General features: G+C 43.2%; 1 protein-coding gene across 1 annotated transcript in view; it reads left to right on the plus strand.

The window, feature by feature from the left end:
• LOC139767303 (gamma-aminobutyric acid receptor alpha-like) overlaps positions 1 to 21,631 on the plus strand; it is a 120,843-nt gene that overhangs the window by 72,367 nt on the left and 26,845 nt on the right. Inside the window, exon 2 of the mRNA XM_071696529.1 lies at positions 11,986 to 12,062. Coding sequence (XP_071552630.1) covers positions 11,995 to 12,062 — 68 coding nt within the window. The 5' untranslated portion in view covers positions 11,986 to 11,994. The remainder of the gene's footprint in view (positions 1 to 11,985; positions 12,063 to 21,631) is intronic.

The following is a 21,631-nucleotide window of genomic DNA, read 5'->3' on the forward strand; positions in this document are numbered from 1 at the left end:
AGTGAGTGAATATGGTCTTAAAATTACCCATAACATCTGAAGAAGGCGCTAAAGATTTTTCGACTGGATGTAGCTTGACCTTGACAGCCTTAATAACCCTGACAGCTGATAGGCTTGAAGCTTGAACCAATTACCATCACAGTTGCAAGGTTTGTTGATGAAGCTGCTACAGAATCGTTCCATGGGTCCAGTGTACAGTTACTTAGATCAACCCACGAAGAGGCTGATGCGCATATCAGTACAAGACGCCATAGTAGCTCGTCAAGCGGGATTCGAATGTCTCATATTGTATGCAGAGCCAAGGATGCGCTGGTGCTGTGGTTCCCTTTGCGGCACAAATGAGTCAAAAGATATGGATGAAGATAGGTACTGCAGCCCAGCAACGTTTCACTGCTGTCCATAAGGTTAGGAAGAGTCCTGCTCTGTGGAGGAACATCTCAGCTCATCATACGCTGTCTGCTAGCTCAGTGGACACGGCAAGAAAATACGTTCCAGAAGAATGTGGTTACACTGGATGGTTTTGGATGAAGGGATCCTCCAGAAACCATAGAGAGAAGAATGAAGAAGTCCATTCGCAAGTTTTATTCGCCAAGTACTAGTGATACTACATAACCAAACATCGAGGAAATCTTTTACCAAACAAGAGTCAACACAACACATCAGACATGGCCGGTACCAGAGCATGATTTAGCAATTAGCATAAAACCCTTCTGGATCCTGATTATGAGTCACCTATCATCGATAGCATGTACTGGGATCCCACCAGTGGAACATTGCGTCCTCAGCTGATGATAGATGACAGCTAACCACAGAAATTCACCAATGTTGTGTACTGTAAATGTCCGAACTCTGCAAGTACAAGGTGTAGCAGCACATCCAGGCGCTTGAAGCACACGGGCGCATGTTCGTGCAGTGATGGCATCTGTCAAAACCCATCCATCATGTATGAAGAATCATATCAAGCATAGGTATATATAGTCAGACCATAAATTACTTCTCCCCCAACGGTGTCGAACACTATAACAAATCGGCGGAAAAATTCCTAACAAAGCTTTCGCATCTGGCTTCATATTGGTAGCCCTGATTTCCTTATACGGGAACATGCTGAGCGACTACTGATGCTATTCCTGTCACTTGCCGCAGTCATGCTTGCCTACCCTATCAAGCCGACAGGAGAGGTAGCGCTCAGTTCGAAACCCGTCGCTTCCAGGAGTAAAAGTACGTAATTTATGATCCGAGTGTGCAGCACCATTCAATCTTATGTGCTGTATGTACAACCATTTGTATTTCAACACTTACATTACAACATTAGAAGTTCAAGATACAAACACATAGAACATATAGATCGATCATGATATCAAAATAGAATTGTGAGATATTAGGTCACCGACCTAGAGCCTCCCCCTAGCAGCACTTCTTCCTGTCGGATGTTTGGATCAATGTGGATGTGGATGCTGGGGATCAATGTGGATGTGGATGCTGGGGATCAATGTGGATGTGGATGCTGGGGATCAATGTGGATGTGGATGTTTGGATCAATGTGGATGTGGATGTTTGGATCAATGTGGATGTGGATGCTGGGGATCAATGTGGATGTGGATGCTGGGGATCAATGTGGATGTGGATGCTGGGGATCAATGTGGATGTGGATGCTGGGGATCAATGTGGATGTGGATGTTTGGATCAATGTGGATGTGGATGCTGGGGATCAATGTGGATGTGGATGCTGGGGATCAATGTGGATGTGGATGCTGGGGATCAATGTGGATGTGGATGCTGGGGATCAATGTGGATGTGGATGCTGGGGATCAATGTGGATGTGGATGCTGGGGATCAATGTGGATGTGGATGCTGGGGATCAATGTGGATGTGGATGCTGGGGATCAATGTGGATGTGGATGTTTGGATCAATGTGGATGTGGATGTTTGGATCAATGTGGATGTGGATGCTGGGGATCAATGTGGATGTGGATGCTGGGGATCAATGTGGATGTGGATGCTGGGGATCAATGTGGATGTGGATGTTTGGATCAATGTGGATGTGGATGCTGGGGATCAATGTGGATGTGGATGCTGGGGATCAATGTGGATGTGGATGCTGGGGATCAATGTGGATGTGGATGCTGGGGATCAATGTGGATGTGGATGCTGGGGATCAATGTGGATGTGGATGCTGGGGATCAATGTGGATGTGGATGCTGGGGATCAATGTGGATGTGGATGTTTGGATCAATGTGGATGTGGATGCTGGGGATCAATGTGGATGTGGATGCTGGGGATCAATGTGGATGTGGATGCTGGGGATCAATGTGGATGTGGATGCTGGGGATCAATGTGGATGTGGATGCTGGGGATCAATGTGGATGTGGATGCTGGGGATCAATGTGGATGTGGATGCTGGGGATCAATGTGGATGTGGATGCTGGGGATCAATGTGGATGTGGATGCTGGGGATCAATGTGGATGTGGATGCTGGGGATCAATGTGGATGTGGATGCTGGGGATCAATGTGGATGTGGATGTTTGGATCAATGTGGATGTGGATGCTGGGGATCAATGTGGATGTGGATGCTGGGGATCAATGTGGATGTGGATGTTTGGATCAATGTGGATGTGGATGCTGGGGATCAATGTGGATGTGGATGCTGGGGATCAATGTGGATGTGGATGTTTGGATCAATGTGGATGTGGATGTTTGGATCAATGTGGATGTGGATGCTGGGGATCAATGTGGATGTGGATGTTTGGATCAATGTGGATGTGGATGTTTGGATCAATGTGGATGTGGATGCTGGGGATCAATGTGGATGTGGATGTTTGGATCAATGTGGATGTGGATGTTTGGATCAATGTGGATGTGGATGCTGGGGATCAATGTGGATGTGGATGCTGGGGATCAATGTGGATGTGGATGCTGGGGATCAATGTGGATGTGGATGCTGGGGATCAATGTGGATGTGGATGCTGGGGATCAATGTGGATGTGGATGTTTGGATCAATGTGGATGTGGATGTTTGGATCAATGTGGATGTGGATGTTTGGATCAATGTGGATGTGGATGTTTGGATCAATGTGGATGTGGATGCTGGGGATCAATGTGGATGTGGATGCTGGGGATCAATGTGGATGTGGATGCTGGGGATCAATGTGGATGTGGATGTTTGGATCAATGTGGATGTGGATGCTGGGGATCAATGTGGATGTGGATGTTTGGATCAATGTGGATGTGGATGTTTGGATCAATGTGGATGTGGATGCTGGGGATCAATGTGGATGTGGATGCTGGGGATCAATGTGGATGTGGATGCTGGGGATCAATGTGGATGTGGATGTTTGGATCAATGTGGATGTGGATGCTGGGGATCAATGTGGATGTGGATGTTTGGATCAATGTGGATGTGGATGCTGGGGATCAATGTGGATGTGGATGTTTGGATCAATGTGGATGTGGATGCTGGGGATCAATGTGGATGTGGATGCTGGGGATCAATGTGGATGTGGATGCTGGGGATCAATGTGGATGTGGATGCTGGGGATCAATGTGGATGTGGATGCTGGGGATCAATGTGGATGTGGATGCTGGGGATCAATGTGGATGTGGATGCTGGGGATCAATGTGGATGTGGATGCTGGGGATCAATGTGGATGTGGATGCTGGGGATCAATGTGGATGTGGATGTTTGGATCAATGTGGATGTGGATGCTGGGGATCAATGTGGATGTGGATGCTGGGGATCAATGTGGATGTGGATGCTGGGGATCAATGTGGATGTGGATGCTGGGGATCAATGTGGATGTGGATGCTGGGGATCAATGTGGATGTGGATGCTGGGGATCAATGTGGATGTGGATGCTGGGGATCAATGTGGATGTGGATGTTTGGATCAATGTGGATGTGGATGCTGGGGATCAATGTGGATGTGGATGCTGGGGATCAATGTGGATGTGGATGTTTGGATCAATGTGGATGTGGATGTTTGGATCAATGTGGATGTGGATGCTGGGGATCAATGTGGATGTGGATGTTTGGATCAATGTGGATGTGGATGCTGGGGATCAATGTGGATGTGGATGCTGGGGATCAATGTGGATGTGGATGTTTGGATCAATGTGGATGTGGATGCTGGGGATCAATGTGGATGTGGATGCTGGGGATCAATGTGGATGTGGATGCTGGGGATCAATGTGGATGTGGATGCTGGGGATCAATGTGGATGTGGATGCTGGGGATCAATGTGGATGTGGATGTTTGGATCAATGTGGATGTGGATGCTGGGGATCAATGTGGATGTGGATGCTGGGGATCAATGTGGATGTGGATGTTTGGATCAATGTGGATGTGGATGCTGGGGATCAATGTGGATGTGGATGTTTGGATCAATGTGGATGTGGATGCTGGGGATCAATGTGGATGTGGATGTTTGGATCAATGTGGATGTGGATGCTGGGGATCAATGTGGATGTGGATGCTGGGGATCAATGTGGATGTGGATGTTTGGATCAATGTGGATGTGGATGTTTGGATCAATGTGGATGTGGATGTTTGGATCAATGTGGATGTGGATGCTGGGGATCAATGTGGATGTGGATGCTGGGGATCAATGTGGATGTGGATGCTGGGGATCAATGTGGATGTGGATGTTTGGATCAATGTGGATGTGGATGCTGGGGATCAATGTGGATGTGGATGTTTGGATCAATGTGGATGTGGATGCTGGGGATCAATGTGGATGTGGATGTTTGGATCAATGTGGATGTGGATGCTGGGGATCAATGTGGATGTGGATGCTGGGGATCAATGTGGATGTGGATGTTTGGATCAATGTGGATGTGGATGCTGGGGATCAATGTGGATGTGGATGCTGGGGATCAATGTGGATGTGGATGTTCGGTGATCAATGTGGATGTGGTTGTTGGTGATCGCTATGGATGTGGATGTTGGTGATCACTGTGGATGTGGATGTTTGGATCAATGTGGATGTGGATGCTGGGGATCAATGTGGATGTGGATGCTGGGGATCAATGTGGATGTGGATGCTGGGGATCAATGTGGATGTGGATGCTGGGGATCAATGTGGATGTGGTTGTTGGTGATCGCTATGGATGTGGATGTTGGTGATCAATGTGGATGTGGATGTTTGGATCAATGTGGATGTGGATGCTGGGGATCAATGTGGATGTTGGTGACCACTGTAGGTGCGGATTCTGTCGCTGAAGTTCTGTGGGATATTTCATAATGGTTGAGAGTATTTCTGATTGCAGCGGTTGTAACGCACATTGTTGGTAGAAGTAGAGGAAGAGGGTAGATGTGCATGTGGGAGGTGACTGTGGATGATACGAGATAATTGTTTGTGAAAATGAATCATGAATAATGAATAATGAATGATAGATAATGGTGTCCATGGACTGAGTTCGTTGATGTGTTGGTGTAGTGATGGATGGAGAGGCTCGTCGATTATCGCTAGGAGTTGAATAAAGAGTAGAAGTTGTAGAGAATACTTGTGGTCAAGTGTAGTGATGGGCGGAAAGATGGCTGCGTTCGTAAATGTGCAATAATTTGCGTAAGTTCCTATATTGTAATTACGTAAATAGCTGTAGGTTCATCATTTGTCTGTCGTCTTAAATGTACTGAATGTTGTGTTGATTGTTGTGTTTGTGATGTATAGGTGGTTGTGATGGTGGCTGTGTTGCTAATCAGTTCGCCTCTACAAAGTTGAGGAAGAACAGTGTTACCTTCGGAGCCCACGTTCGTACCCCAGTACGACTGTGCGTCCACCCATGGGTTGAGTCTTATGTCTGAGTTCAGTTATCAGCAGCTGTTTGATGGAGGGTCATATTACTTCACAGTGACATGCAAAATGATAAGTTCTTCAGCATCCCACTAAAAGTAGGTCACCCTGACCTTCATTTCACTCCTTAGCAAACTTCGTGATAGAAGATTAACATTATTTTTGCATGTTTCTGCTCATGAATGTTAGCGGTAATGTTCATAAATGTGTTGATGGCTGGGATGACGAATGTTGAGGTTAGTTGGATGCTTACTTCTATAGGCTTTAGGTCTATCAAATATCAGTGTTATTAAGGTCGTCAACGTCAATCTACTCACCAACAGAAGCGTCTTTAACACCTTCTTGAGGTGTTCAGGACAATCATAGACCCACATACTCTCACTCTGACTACGCATGTGTTGAGGTGCGTTCGCAGTGCAACACGGTGAGGTGTTGACAGCAGTTAACCAAGACTTGTGGTACAAAGCTTTAGAAGTATTTTGAGGATTGATGTCGCCTGGCCACGCTAAGGGTCATCACACAGTCAAGGTAGAAATACTGTATACGCGGATGCCATCACTGCAGCACTTACTGTCATGAAAAGTGTATTGTCCAAGTTGATAAGAATAGAGATGATGAAAATGGTGGATGATCGTACATTGCGGCAGCAGACACACGCCTCGCAGCGGGAACCACTGACCTGGGGGATCATTATGTGGAAGATGGGTGTTCACTCGAGTGTTGTTGTGAAGGCGAATAATTCTATGTCGGCCGATGTCACGGTAGTTTTGATGGTAGTTACTGGGAACCATGACGGTGGATGTGATGCAATATCCTGGGAAACGAGGTAGTGGTTGTGATGTGGTAGTTCATGGGAACTGTAGTTGTGATGTGGTAGTTCATGGGAACTGCGGTTGTGGTTGTGATGTGGTAGTTCATGGGCCTTGTGGTTGGGGTTACGATTTGTGATTGAAAGGAACGAAGGTTGTGGTTACGATGGTGATTACTGAGGAATGTGGTAGTGGTCGTTACAGTGGTTACTTAGAAACTCAGGTAGTAGTTGTACGAACGACTGTAGCGGTATCATGTTAGTGGTTTGTGTTGTTGTTTGAACAAATCGTAGATGAGCTTACTGGGTGGATTTGCTGTGGTATCATGGATGGGGTCCCTTGGGTATATCAGATGGGGTCCCCTAGATATACCAGATAGGGTTCCTCGGGTGTATTAGATGAGGTTCCTCGAGTATATTAGATGGGGTTCCTTGGATATATTAGATGGGGTTCCTCCGGTATATCAGATGGGGTTCGTCGGATATATTACGTGGGGCTCCTCGGGTATACCAGATTGGGTTCCTCGGGTATATCAGATGGGGTTCCCGGATATATCATATGGAATTCCTCAGGTATATGAGTTACGGTTCCCCGAGTATATGAAGTTCCTTGGGTATATCGAATGGGTTCCTTCGGCATATCAAATGCGGTTCATCTGGTATACCAGAGGGGTTCCTTTGGTATATCAAATGAGGTTTTTCGGGTATATATACACTCAGGTGTAAACATCTCCAGTGAATGCAGATTCGTAACCACACACACACACACACACACACACACACACACACACACACACACACACACACATTAAGTTTTCAGAAATCTTATAGAATTTCAGAACATTAGGTGTGACTCAGTGGAGGTCAGCAGTGAATGATTTAACAGCGGGGGCTGCCAGCTTATTGTCTTTTATACTAATAGTAATTTATCATGGCAGATCTCGCACTCTATCTTACTTTTGTGTAAGATTAGTAAAACAAAATGTTAGTATTAGTTCCCTGCAGCGAAATTCGCACCCCTTTTTTGAATCGTAGAAAAACAGAGTGAACTGGCAATGGGTCCACTTTGTCCTTGGATAGTTTAATCTGGGTATTGAATAATCCAGAACGGTATGACGTCAGGTGCAGGTGTGACAACGCCCTAGGGAAGCCAGGCGTGATAAAATAGCGAAAAGCGAGCTAGAAATAGCCAGGAATTTAGCCAATGTTTCCGCCCATCGGATGGCCCATTGCCAGGACGTTGGCCGGAGTTGCACTGACGGCAGGCAGGGGTGTGTCAACGATTACGGTAAACTACGAGGGGCGGCGCGTGAGTCCTGTGACACCGAGCTTCTCCCTGTGTTGTTTCAATACCATGTATCATACCTGCTACGTGGGTCTCAGACATTCTTTCAGGGACATAAACACCATAAAGATAGGGTTCAAATGCATATGTGACTGTGACAGTCTAGCTGCTTGTATCGTAGGTTCAAAGGTAATACCTTTAGGATTAAGGTAGGTTTTTAGGAGAATTCGTTCCAAAAGCTTTAGTTTCAAACATTTCTGTTTGTTTGAGAACATTGTATGTTTGGTACGTCTTCATTCCAGTCTTCATGTTCCTCTTCCTCGTACAGAGACTCTCTCCCGGACCAGTTCATACCATTCCTCCTGATCTCATTTGTAATATCAGTCCATCAGTCATCTTTCGATCTGTTCGACTAATATCCACCTAACCATCGTACGTTAATTCCGTAACTCACCTGTCAACATATCAAACCCAATTCTCCAGCTATCCATCAAACCCCTCTCTTCTTGCTTTCAACTCACGCATCCTTCAGTCACTTCATCTTTATTGATCCCTTCTCATAATCCTTCACTCCTTTCACTAATCCATCTGAAGAACTTTCAAAAACCTCTTCATTATATACATCTATTTTCCCATCTTGTACCTTTGAGAATACAGAATAAGAATAAAGTTATAACTGTCTGGTACTCTCCTTAAACATTTAATTGCTATATACTAAAAAAAAGAAGACTTAAGTAAAAGTAAACCTCAATTCAGGTGTATCGTAATTCCTCCTTAGCATTACCTAGTGCAGACGATAGTTCTCGAGGACCCAAGAGAACCCACACCATCCATCACTTCAGCAGTTCAGGACAGAGAGAATACTATTTCATTTTCTCGATATTTCTCCGCACTGGCTATCAAAACATCGAAACATTTATCTGTATATTTCCTGTGACAGGTCGCCTGCCGGCGCGTCACATCTTGGCCGTGCGTTCGTTCACATACCTCCTCTCCTCCCCCGAGCTGTGTTGTCGGCAGAGCGGCCAAAAACATCTCTATAACAACAACTCTCTTCACTTTCGAGTTGTTTTCTGCCATAAAATCGCATCACTGGTGCTTCAGCTCGTCAAGCATGTATGTTATGATTTGCTGGCAAGACCCAGACGGAGGGAATCTTTTGATGGTTGCAAGCTCACACTACTGGCATGTTTGACCGCTCGAGTGTGTATGTGTGTGATCGACCACTCCAGTGCGAATGTGTGGCTAGTATCACTGACGCCCGTATCTTTACACTCGCACCGGCAACCCGAGCTTGACCGTACCATATATGAGTGCTATATACTACATTCATAGATATTTGATATACGTTACATATGTTATATATTATATACATTATACATTTTACTTCTTATTAATGTATTTTGCAATTCTGGAAAATAGCATTTTTTTTTCTGTTAATTATGTAGGATTTTGTTTTTTGGCTATACATACATTTGAATTTAACCTTCTTCACTTGGGTATCATCCATCAATATGGAAAGAAGCTACTGCGTCAACCTCGCCACCATCATCTCCAGCCCCTAGAGACATCTTGCCCCGAGATGTAGTTCATATATATATATATATATATATATATATATATTTCCATACTTGATTGTCGTTTCCCACGTTAACAAGGTAGCACCGGGAACAGACGACGAAAGGCTGCATCCGCTCACATCCATTCCAATGGTACGAAACCACAGCTCCGCTATCATCACTCCTAGAACCTTAACCCCCTCACCCACCTGTGACTCACCTCTACTTTAGTGGTTCCATTCATTACCATGCCCACTCCCAGACATCTGAAAATCCTCACTTCCTCCGTTCAAACCACACCCCAACTAACCTCTCCCTCAACACTGTTAAACCTAATAACCTTGATTTTATTCACATCTTCTCTCAATTTCCGCTTTTCACACATTCTTCCATACTCAGTCACCAACTTCAGCAGTGTCTTACTCGGGATACCACCAGTGCTGTATCATCAGTAAGTAACAAGTGACTCACTTCCCAGGCTTTCTCATTCCCTGTAGACTGCGTACCCGCCCCTCTCCCCAAGTCTCTCGTATTTCATCTCTCTAACCACTCTGTCCATAAGAGATCAAACAACCATGGTGACATCACACACCCCTGCCACAGACCAGCCTTCTCTTGGAATAATTCATTCTCTTCTCTCTCCACTCGTACACATGCCTTACATCCTTGATAAAAACGTTTCACTGCTTCTAGCAGCTTTCTTCCCACACCTCATATCCTTAAGACTTTCCACATGGCATCTCTATCAACCCTATCATATGCTATTTCTAGATTCATTTTAAGTATTTCTCACACATATTCTTTAAAGCTAACACCTGATCCACACAACCTCCACCACTTCTGAAACAACACTATTCTTCTCTGATCTAATGCTCTGTACATGCCTTCACCGTCTCAATCAATACCTTCCCATACAACCTACCAGGTATACTCGACAAACTTACCTATGCAGCTTAAACACTCACCTTTATCCCCTTGTCTGTATACAGTGGCACTATACATGCATTCCACCTCAGGCACCTCACCATGATCCATACCTCCACTGAAAAGCCAATATGACCAATGAGCAACACAGTCACCCCCTTTCTTCAGAAATTCAACTGCAATACCATCTACCCCAGCCGCCTTGCTACCCCAGCCGCCTTGCCACATTCCGTCTTACGTAAGGCTTTCACTAACTCTTCTCTCTTCATCAAACCACTCTACATGACTTACTTCGCATACCACCCCGACCCAAGCACCTACATTTACAACTCTGCCATCAAATACATTCAGCATTCTTTCAAAATACTCACTCCATCTCCTCAATTTATCACTGCCTCACTTAATTGGCCCCTTCATCGATGTTCTCATTTATTCTCTTGCTTTTCGGACACTATTACCCTCCGTTAAAACATCTTATTCCCCGTTAAGTTTACCGTACTCGCTCACCCCAACTCTCATTTGCCCTCTTTTTCGACGCCTTCACCTCTATCTTTACCTCCTGCCGCTTTCTCTTATATATATATATCTCTCAGTCATTTACACTCTTTCCTTGTGAGTATAGCTCATATGCCTCTATTTTCTCTTTCACTAGCAACTTTACTTCATCCCACCACTAATTACCCTTGACGAACAAGTTTATGTACATAAAACTTAGATCTCTTGATTCTGGTATCATCTTTGTCCTTCCTCTGGACCTTCTTTATCAGATTCTTGTGTTTCTTTAATTGCGGTGACCAAACTTGAGAAGCATGTTATAGTGTTGGCTTAATATATGCCGTGAACAGTTTGCTAGATATCTTTTTCAATCCACGTACTCGAATGCAATCTTAATACTTTCCAAGTCTCTGTCACACACAGATTCCAGCAGCTTATTTTCTTATAGATAATCTTCATATCGAGGCTCCTCTTTCCCTGTCCCATCCTCATTTTTGTGCATGTGTTCGGATGTTTGGATGTATAGGTTTGTATGTGTGAGGCGCACATGTGTAATTGCTAGGTTTTGTTATTATGTGTTTGTTAAAAAGAGAGAGTTTTTCCAGTTTTTCAATCTTGTACACACACAAACACACACACACACACACACACACACACACACACACACACACACACACACACATAAACACACACACACACACACACATAAACACACACACACACATAAACACACACACACACACACACACACACACACACACACACACACACACGTTCTTAACTCACACCAAGCAACCAGTCATCGACCAACCTCAAAGGGTAAGATGAAGAGCTTAAGTTAACTATAACTCAATTACTTTGTCTAGGATTCGAACCCTGGCCCGTTAGACTGCACGGACACATCGCTAACCACTCCACTATAAAAAGACTCAAAGTGTATGTACGCAGCTGCGTATGCGAATGCATGGATCTGTACTTTGAAGAAGAGAACAAAAGCGCTTCCTGTGTGCGTGCGGAGCTGCATGTGCGAGTGGTAGGACGTGCATTTCACAGAAGCGAGATTGCTTTTGTGACCCAGCATCTGCTACATCCTCTCCCTCTCTCTCTCTCTCTCCCTCCGTGCAGGTGACCGTGATGCTCCTGCGGTGCAGCAAAGGATGGCGCCTGTTGCTGGCGCTGTTTTTCTCTCTCGTCACCATCAGGTAGGTCCTCCTCATCATGAAGTAAGTTCTGCTTTATTGCCAGTAGTATATACATGTAGCTCTACCACTTTGCTCAGGAATATACCAAATGAAGAAAAATTCAGGGACCTAATGTAGAAAGATTCAAGGATCTAAAACATCTTTTACTCTAAATGAAGAGCAGGCTCTAGGGAGATTTAGCAAAAGTTAGCAAAATATTTATCAGTTTCAAGAATGCAGCTCACGAAAAAGATTTTCACGTCAGGTATAGAGTTAGCAGGACCATATGAACGGTATAAAGAGATGTATTAGTAAGACAATCGTGGGCCAACGATTCTCCATCACTAGATCTATGGAACAGTGGAATAAACGACCACCAAATACTGCCCGTGTGATCCACGAGGCATGTATATGTATAGGACGAATGAATACTGAATTAGTCAGATAGATGGTTACTTACCTATACATAGCTCGGTGGCCTGGCGGTGCCAACACTGTCAGCCCTCAGCACACAGTGGTTCAAACCTCATTAAGAGAATTGTAAATATATATATATATATATATATATATATATATATATATATATATATATATATATATATATATATATATATATATATATAGCACGTAATACCCCCTAACAGCAAGAATTCGAACCTCGTACCATATGTGTAGTAGCTGAGTTCACTGACCACTCGGATGTGCTTCCCATAATAGGGAAATGACTATTCGATTACTAGTAATCTAATAACCTTCGTCTCACGTCCATGAGCAATGAGGTCTAAATTGGTTGCAGCTCATCAGGCTAAAATTACCTAGTAGTCAGTACCCAGTATGTTGGTCACAGTACCCAGCTACCACGCAAATGGTACGAGGCTCGAATCCTTCCTTTTGAAGGGTATTATGGGTTCTATGAAAGTGCACGATCATACACATTAAATTTGTGTGTGTCTGTGTGCATATATATATATATATATATATATATATATATATATATATATATATATATATATATATATATATATATATATATGTATACATACATGAGATGACAGGATCCTCATGCTTCGTCCACTCCAAAACGGGCATCCAAGGCCTCCAACGCTCTATTTGTCTATATTCAGATTCGTAATGTAATTTCAGTAATGTGATGTAATCCAATTAATGTAATATGATTTACTGGACGGATGTAATCTAGTGAGTTAATGCAAAAGGGTCAGCAAGGAAGTATGAGTCTGTACCAGATTTTACAAAGTTTGATTAATTGGCCATTGATGTTAGCATGAAATATTAATTCCAATCATAACATAAAAGCTGCCAACAGCTTCATCCTCTCTTTCTTTCCTCGTCTAATCATTATACGTTTAACTATTCATGTACTGTGACTATGTCGGAATATGATGGTGAACAGAGAGGTTTCTACTGACACTTAGTCAAGAGAATTTCATACGAAAGGTTGCCATCTTTTATGCGTAGATATAGCGAAATCTACTCTGTATTGCATGTTTACTTTTTTCCATATTTGGTCGCCGTGTCCCGCATTAGCGAGGTAGCATCAGGAAGTGACGAAGAAAGCTACATACGCTCACATCCATTCTTCAGCTGTCTTGTATAATACACAGAAACCACAGCTCCCTATCCACAACCAGGCCCCACAGACCTCCATATGGACGCTTCGCATGCTCTGGTTCAGTCGACAACACTTCCAACCCAGCATACCACACTCCACCTCGGTATACCACACTCCACCCCAGTATACCACATGAAGGGAGGATTTCCAGCCACCCGATCCCGCCCCTCCTAGTCGCCTTCTGCGACACCCACGGAGTACGTGGGCAGCATTCTTTTTTCCCCCCCTGTCTACCCATCTATCTTATCCCTTCGAAGACACAGTCACCCTCGTGAAACACTCCACATACATCAGCCATTTACCAGACACATCCATAAACAGGAGAGTCATGAAAAATCTACACAAATTCCATCCTGAAGCAATAGCTCACCCACCCCTCACTCCCGCTGACACACGCACTGCAATTAAAGTCTTTACCCTTTCGGTGAGCAATTGATTTTTTTGCTGGCCTCTGCCCCATGCGCCAGATATATATCAAAACGATTCTTTATTTCATGTACAAAAAGGCTGTTTCCTGTGGGTCGGGGTGACGTCGAGAATGGATAAAAGTAAGCACGTATAAATATATACATGTGTTTATGTCTGTGTATGTGTATGTTCATGTATGCATATAAGTATATGTTGGTATTTATATGTATATGTATATATATGTACGTGTATGTGCGTGTATGTATGTGTTTATGTGTGTACATGAGGGGATGGGTGTTTCTTCGTCTGTTTCCTGACGCTACTTCGCTGACGCGGGGAACGAAGATCTAGCATAGTAATGATATATATATATATATATATATATATATATATATATATATATATATATATATATATATATATATATATGAGTATAATAAGAATGAATGATATATTGTTATTTGCAGAACTATCAAAGTCTTTATCATGTATGAATTAAGACTTCAGTATTTGTACTTTATAGAATTATATTATTTATTGGATTGGCTAATCCTAAGTACCGGTGGCTTGGGTGCGGGCGATGCTCGCTGTAGGCGATGATGGGCGGCACAGATTCAGCCAATCTCAAAGAAATGCTCACGATCACCCACCATGGTTACGAGCGGGTCACTGAGGCCTCCAGGCCGCTGTGGTGACTCTTCCTTTGTCTGGGTTGCCATCTAATGCTAACCAACAAAGCCCTTACCGCCTTATATCACCAGTATCTTCAGTCTCTATACTGTTTGAAACAATTAGCCACAAGAAAATCCTCTAAAAATATCCTACTCTCACCTACACAGCGTGGTATGATACCCAAGCACTCTACTACCACACAACACACATACCTCATATGGTACATCCTGGATGGCTTCAACCAAACGCAGCCTCCCTTCAGTACAGTATCGGTAGCAATAGATATCAACTAACCATTCGACACCGTACCCCCGACACATCCTCACACGAGACACACATGACACCATCCTCCACTGTAATGACAACAAAATGGATACCTGGCTTCATGCTTGCCACTAAGCCACAATGATTTACAAAAGCTTCGCTTCTAAAATCCTGCTGAGCGCTGCAGTAGAGTTACCCCAAAGAACAACACTTTCTCGCTGCCTCTCAATCTTTTTCTCCATGACCTTCCATCACCTCCTGTATACAACCATGAAGAAAGAATGTCATACACAGACGACCTCAAAGTCGCACCACATTATCATGACACTTCCTAAGCAACAACTAACATGCAAAACCACATGACACAATGTAGATGCTGGTGTACCCATAACAGAATTTCTGCATCTCCACAGAAGTCTTCAGTCATCCTTTGAACTCCAGGGAGACATGAACCCAATGTGTACCCTCCCGCCACTTTGCACGGACAGTCACTCCCACTCACCTAAACTCCAATTATTCCTTGGCATCACATTCCACTCACCCATATTCACTCTCCACACCACACACATCAGCACAGAGGCAGCAAACAAATTAAACGCCCATAGAACACTTCATGGTACCAGATTCGGACATAAAACACAGTTCTTTAGTATCCTCAATATACAATTCATTTGCCCTACCCGCATCTACTTCTCACTTGCCTGGTCATCCACGTTGTCAGAAGCAAGTATAACAGAGCTGCAAACCACACAAAAGCATAGAACTTAGAACAGTCAGTCGAGCTTAACAACGTCAGGCATTCATCACCTACAAAATGAAACAAACCTTTTCCCAGTGTGATCTCACCTCAATATGCTCGGTAACCACACTCGACCCTTCTCATCCAAATCACTCCACAATCAACCTCCAATCCTATAGAAAATGAAATCGTACCTTTGTCCATTACTTTGAGAACCTATACCCTTAGTTCCCCCAAACCCAAATAAACACAACAGTAACAAAATACACATAGACTCACCGAAATGATCCGACGACTACCAAACAATCGCTCTTCCAAAGTAGTCTTAATACATCATCTTACCAGACAGACATACGTATACTCAGGTGAAAATACACTTCGTGAATGTAGACAGGAAGAGCATCGTAAGAGGCCACCTGACCGCCAGCAGTTTCCTATAGTCTTATGTTCTTGTACGGAAAGGAGTCATATTCATCCTGAGTCAAGCAGGGTGAGTAAAGGTACTTGTTAGGTAAGAGTGTGTAAACTCAGCACACTCAGGTAAGAGTGTGTAAACTCAGTACACTCAGGTAGGGTGTGCAAACTCAGTATACTCAGGTAGGGTGTGTAAACTCAGTATACTCAGGAAAGAGTGTGTAAAAGTACACTCAGGTAAGAGTGTGGAAACTCAATACAGTCCTGTTCAGGTCAATATGCTCGACATGACAGTGAGGTTATCACTACCGAGTGGTGCGGGGCTCAGTTAGGCTGCCAGAGGACAAGTGTTCATGAACTGGTATGACCTGTTCCCCGTTTTTACACCAAATTCAGGTCACGCCCTTTGACATGACTTGTTGACATGTCATCACCCATAGATCATTCATGTATATTCTACCAGGCTATTTATATCTACATCCGACAGGGAAAAAGTATTATTTTTGCTAAATGAAATCTATTTGTTTTTCCTTTTTTCCCCACCATTAAGTACCCTACACCTCGCCTTTGAGCTGACCCGTAAGGATTAGGTCAAAGGCTAAGGTGTAGTGATGATACACTTAACTTGATCCATAAGAATTACGTCGAGGACCAGTGGTGTCGAGGGTGATGTGAAGTTGCGTTTGTCGAGGGTGAAGTGAAATTAGGTTTTTCGAATGTATAGCAATGAACATGATGGTGAGTGATGGTGCTGAGGGAGACAGCTCACGTATGCTGACATTTGTAGATCATGTCTGCAGCAGGTTCGACAGTTCTCACATCCTTCAAGGACAGAACTAACTTGGTGTTTCGGATCGTTTCAAAAAATCGCATACGGTGAAAATAGGGTTTTTCGTCATTTTCATTAATCAGTAGAATATTCAATTCTACACACACACACACACACACACACACACACACACACACACACACAAGCAGGATGCGTGTGTAAGGAGTGTGTGTCTGTGTGTGCAACAAGCCTTCATGCGAAGGCTGCAGTGCATCACGACCAGACAGTCAGACCCCACTCCACTGTCCCACTACCAAAGAAAACACAAGACACAACAAGAAAGTTTTTGACACATCTCAGCATAATATGTTACAAAAGACACCTGAGCTCACCCTCCACAAGGCACTTCCTCCCCAACAAGTAATTCTTACACTGCAGACAGTAATACTTGCTCCTCAGTTGCCCTAAATTCACCCAAGAAACACAAAACATTACTTCATACCTGGCAGCGAAGGTAGAGTCGTTCACAAAGAATTCAATTCCACAGTCCTTCAGCTCTACAGTGATGTTCTCCCAGTGGGGCAGTTCTATCTCCAACTTTCTTTAGTCTTTTCCAAAATGATCTTCCTTTCCACTCTGTAATCCATGATGTTAGCCTCCTCCTACGTACTGTTGACCTCACAATCACATCACATCACCCTGACGCTACATTAGGAACAATAATCATACAACACTCTCTCTTGCCACTGGAACACTTGTCCCTCACAACAGAATGTCTGCATCCATACAGAAAACAACTGTTGTTTCCCTAACCCCTAACAATTATGAATCCAGCGTACATAACTTTGATTGGTTAACCACGCCTGATCAACAAAGCATCAGCCATACTATGTATTATGATAGACACATGACATTCATTACCCACACAGTATACATCAGCAGAGAGTGTACAAATAAACTGAACACAGACCACTTATTGGCACTATTTTTGGACAAGAAAAAGGAGGATGCAATATCCTCTACGAACAAGTCATTCGCTCCAATCTGAGCCTCGCCTTATTTGTCTGGTCAACTATTTTTTTTTCAAAAGCTTATATAACAAAACCAAAAACATAACAAAACAGCTCTCAGATAAATCGTCCGTTGCTTAGCAACCACAAACATCCAGCACCTACACAACAAACAAAAATATATTCCGACGGAAGCCTATCTTAATATGTTCGATACCCAGTTCCTTGCAACAGCACTAGAACCTCCAACCCAAACCATGTCATAACCAAACACCAACACCTAACTCAACCTTTATCCACTAGTCCAACCTGCGACCCAGTCCAACCAAATAGCACAACACACTGTAATAACTCGACAAGCCTCCCTACGCCTCAAGCCAGTCTTAAAATTCACTTCGTCAGACATCCATCTGTGACTACACTCCTCAGTCACGAATGAATTACTTTTTCTCGTCCACCGTCTGGACACCACCTCTCTTCAGCATTACAAACATCGATTCAGCGAGACGCTTGCTCCCCAGCAAGCAACTCTTACACTGCAGACAGCAACACTTGCTCCTCACACAATGCACATCATCATACTTCTTGCCCTGTAGGCGCGGCCGCTCGGCGTGTCTGGCTTTTTTAAACGCCGTGGGACCCTGAATAGAACGGGTTCTTCAGTAAGTAGATTATATATATATATATATATATATATATATATATATATATATATATATATATATATATATATATATATATATATATATATCAATCCTGGGGATAGAGGAGAAAGAATGCTTCCTACGTATTACCTGCGCGTCGCAGAAGGCATCTAAAAGGGGTGGGAGTGGGGGCCTGAAAATCGTTCCCTCCTTTTTTACTTTTCCCTAAAAAGGAACAGAGAAGGGATCCAAGAGGGGATTATTTCCTCTAGGGCTCAGCCTTCCGTTCTTGATGATACCTCCAAAAATATATAAATGATCTTACCCACCTGCTTCATAGCCTCCTCCTATGGTGGTGTGTTAGTGTATAAAAGAAAATGATCATATTCCTACTACAGGAATATCAGGACTTCCATGGAAACGTGTCCAGCACACAAGCCTATTTATACATCACGTCAACGAATCGTGTGATCATTCTGACCACACTGAGAATAGACCTGCTTTCCTATCCTCCCATTCAACCACCTACAGCAACCTGTGCAGACCGACTCATAGATTCTGATCATTTCTCTTCCCATCGATGATGCTGCTTGCGGGATCAGGTATCATAAGAGGGGCTCAGGTGGTGTGGGAGAGCCAGAGAGAGACCCATCTTGCCACACGGTGCGAGTGGGAGTCACAGGGACGGTGACCAGAGCTAATTCTGGCTGCTCATAAAGATTTCAAGGTCCCCGGGGAAGGTGTGTGGTGCTGGCCTGTGCTTCATCTCGTGCGGGTCATCTAAAAAAAGAGGATTAGAAAAAAAATCTAGAAACGCCAACATTCGCGAGCAAATACAATACGTCTCCCTCTGCACTATCACACACACACACCACCACCACCACCATACGCATCTCTACCACACCCTCGGAGTATTCCATTTCACTTCACCTCCAACAAAATCACCTTCACTTCATATTTCCTGGCAAGCACATCTTCATTACACCTTCAGTACAATTAACCTTTGACCTGACTCTTAATAGTCGGTTGACAGGTCATCTTCACTATATCCTTATCTTCGCTACACCCGTAAGGGTGTAGTTCAGATGGCCTTTGACTTGGCCGTTACGTGTTAGGTCAAAGGGTATCTTCGTTATAGCCTCGACGCCACTAACCTTTGACCTGATCCTTATGGGTCAGATCAAAAGAAAGTGTCGGGCTGGTAATTGTTAGAGTAGAAATGAAAAAGAAAGAAATAGAAAGAAATCAAGTACAACACGTTCCCCTCCCACGGGTTAGTAACAACATAAAAAGAATATCAGGCAGAAAACAAAGGCAGTTTGATGCCGTCGTTTGACGATACGCCATAAAAAAGCAGACCAAACTTGGTACTGTACATTCGAGATCTTTTATATCTGTCATGCATGACATTTACTTCGGGATGACAAAAGAAAAAAAGAAAAGATATTTTCTTTTGTGAGAAGAATTCTTTATTGCCCAACGTTTTCTTTCATCCCCCCTTCATGTATCCCTGGTTAAGGACACGTATTTCAGTATCATTAGCTGGAACTCTTCCCTTTAAGCGAGTCCAGACCTCCCAGATGACCTCCTGCGAAGCAGTAATTACCACAAAGTCATTGTCACATGAACACCAGCGCGGTAAGAATAGTTGCGGGTCATTTTGTACACTCCTTTTCTTGCCGAGTTTATGAATGAAAATTCTTGATAAGAAATCTTCACCCCTTCACTGCTACTGGATGCATTAAGATCTACTATTCAGACAATTTCACACTAAGTACGATATAATTCTCAATTCTTTTTCTGGTTTGGTGATGATCTAGTGATGATATGCTACTTCCCAGCTTGCCTGAATCCTTCATTGTAAATGTAGCCTTCAGCAACGACAATGCTATTAAGAATATCTTAATACGAAAATCATCAGAATATTCTTCGGTCTGTGTTTACAGAACACATTGTAAAAGCTGTGATATGTTTTATATTGGGTAGACTGGTACAGATCTCTATGTTAGACTTAAGCAAAATAGATATAGTAAGGAAGAGGACAATGATCAAATGCTTTATCTAATCATGTTAAAGAACATGACCATTGTACTGACTGGAGTAATGCGAATTCAGTTTTAAATTGTAACTTCTTGTCTAAGAGAAACATCGTTGAATCATCTCTTATCAAATGCACAGAGAATTGTAGCATGAATGTAAGTGGAGGTCTATACAAACTGGATAGCTTTGTCGTAGGCAAAATTTGTCCATATAATAGAATTTTAAGACAGGCGCAGTGCCAGACCCGAACGTCATCATCTGGAAACACTTGTGTACCAACGGCGTCTTAGCTCCGCCTCATTTTTATATATACACTGACTGTTTTAAGTCTTCTATCTTAATTTTGTATCTCCCCTGACGAGGTGATTTTTGCACGGAAGTGCACTTGGGGATTATCGTGTTTCATTTTCTTCGTAGTTATCAGCAAAGATTTATGTATTTATTTATTTTGCTTTGTCGCTGTCTCCCGCGTGTGCGAGGTAGCGCAAGGAAACAGACGGAAGAAATGGCCCAACCCATTCCCATACACATGTATATACATGTGTATATTGGAAAGGATCACAATTTTGCGCGTGATCAAGATATTCCTATGAGTTTTGGACAATCACATGTTTACCAAATGGCGTCCTAGCTTCGTCTCTTCGATGTATATCAACTGACCGTTATATTTCTCTCGTGTCTCCCCTGATGATGTGATTATTACACGAAAGTGCACTCGGGAACTTTTCGTGTTTCATTTTCCCCGTGGACTCATAGGAATACATATATATATATATATATATATATATATATATATATATATATATATATATATATATATATATATATATATATACAATATATATTGGAAAGGATCACAATTTTGCGCGTGATCAAGATATTCTTGAGTCCACGGGGAAAATGAAACACGAAAAGTTCCCAAGTGCACTTTCGTGTAACAATCACATCATCAGGGGAGACACAGAAAGAAATATAACAGTCAGTTGATATACATCGAATA

Source organism: Panulirus ornatus, chromosome 4, assembly GCF_036320965.1.
Source record: "Panulirus ornatus isolate Po-2019 chromosome 4, ASM3632096v1, whole genome shotgun sequence".
Lineage (NCBI taxonomy): Eukaryota > Metazoa > Arthropoda > Malacostraca > Decapoda > Palinuridae > Panulirus > Panulirus ornatus.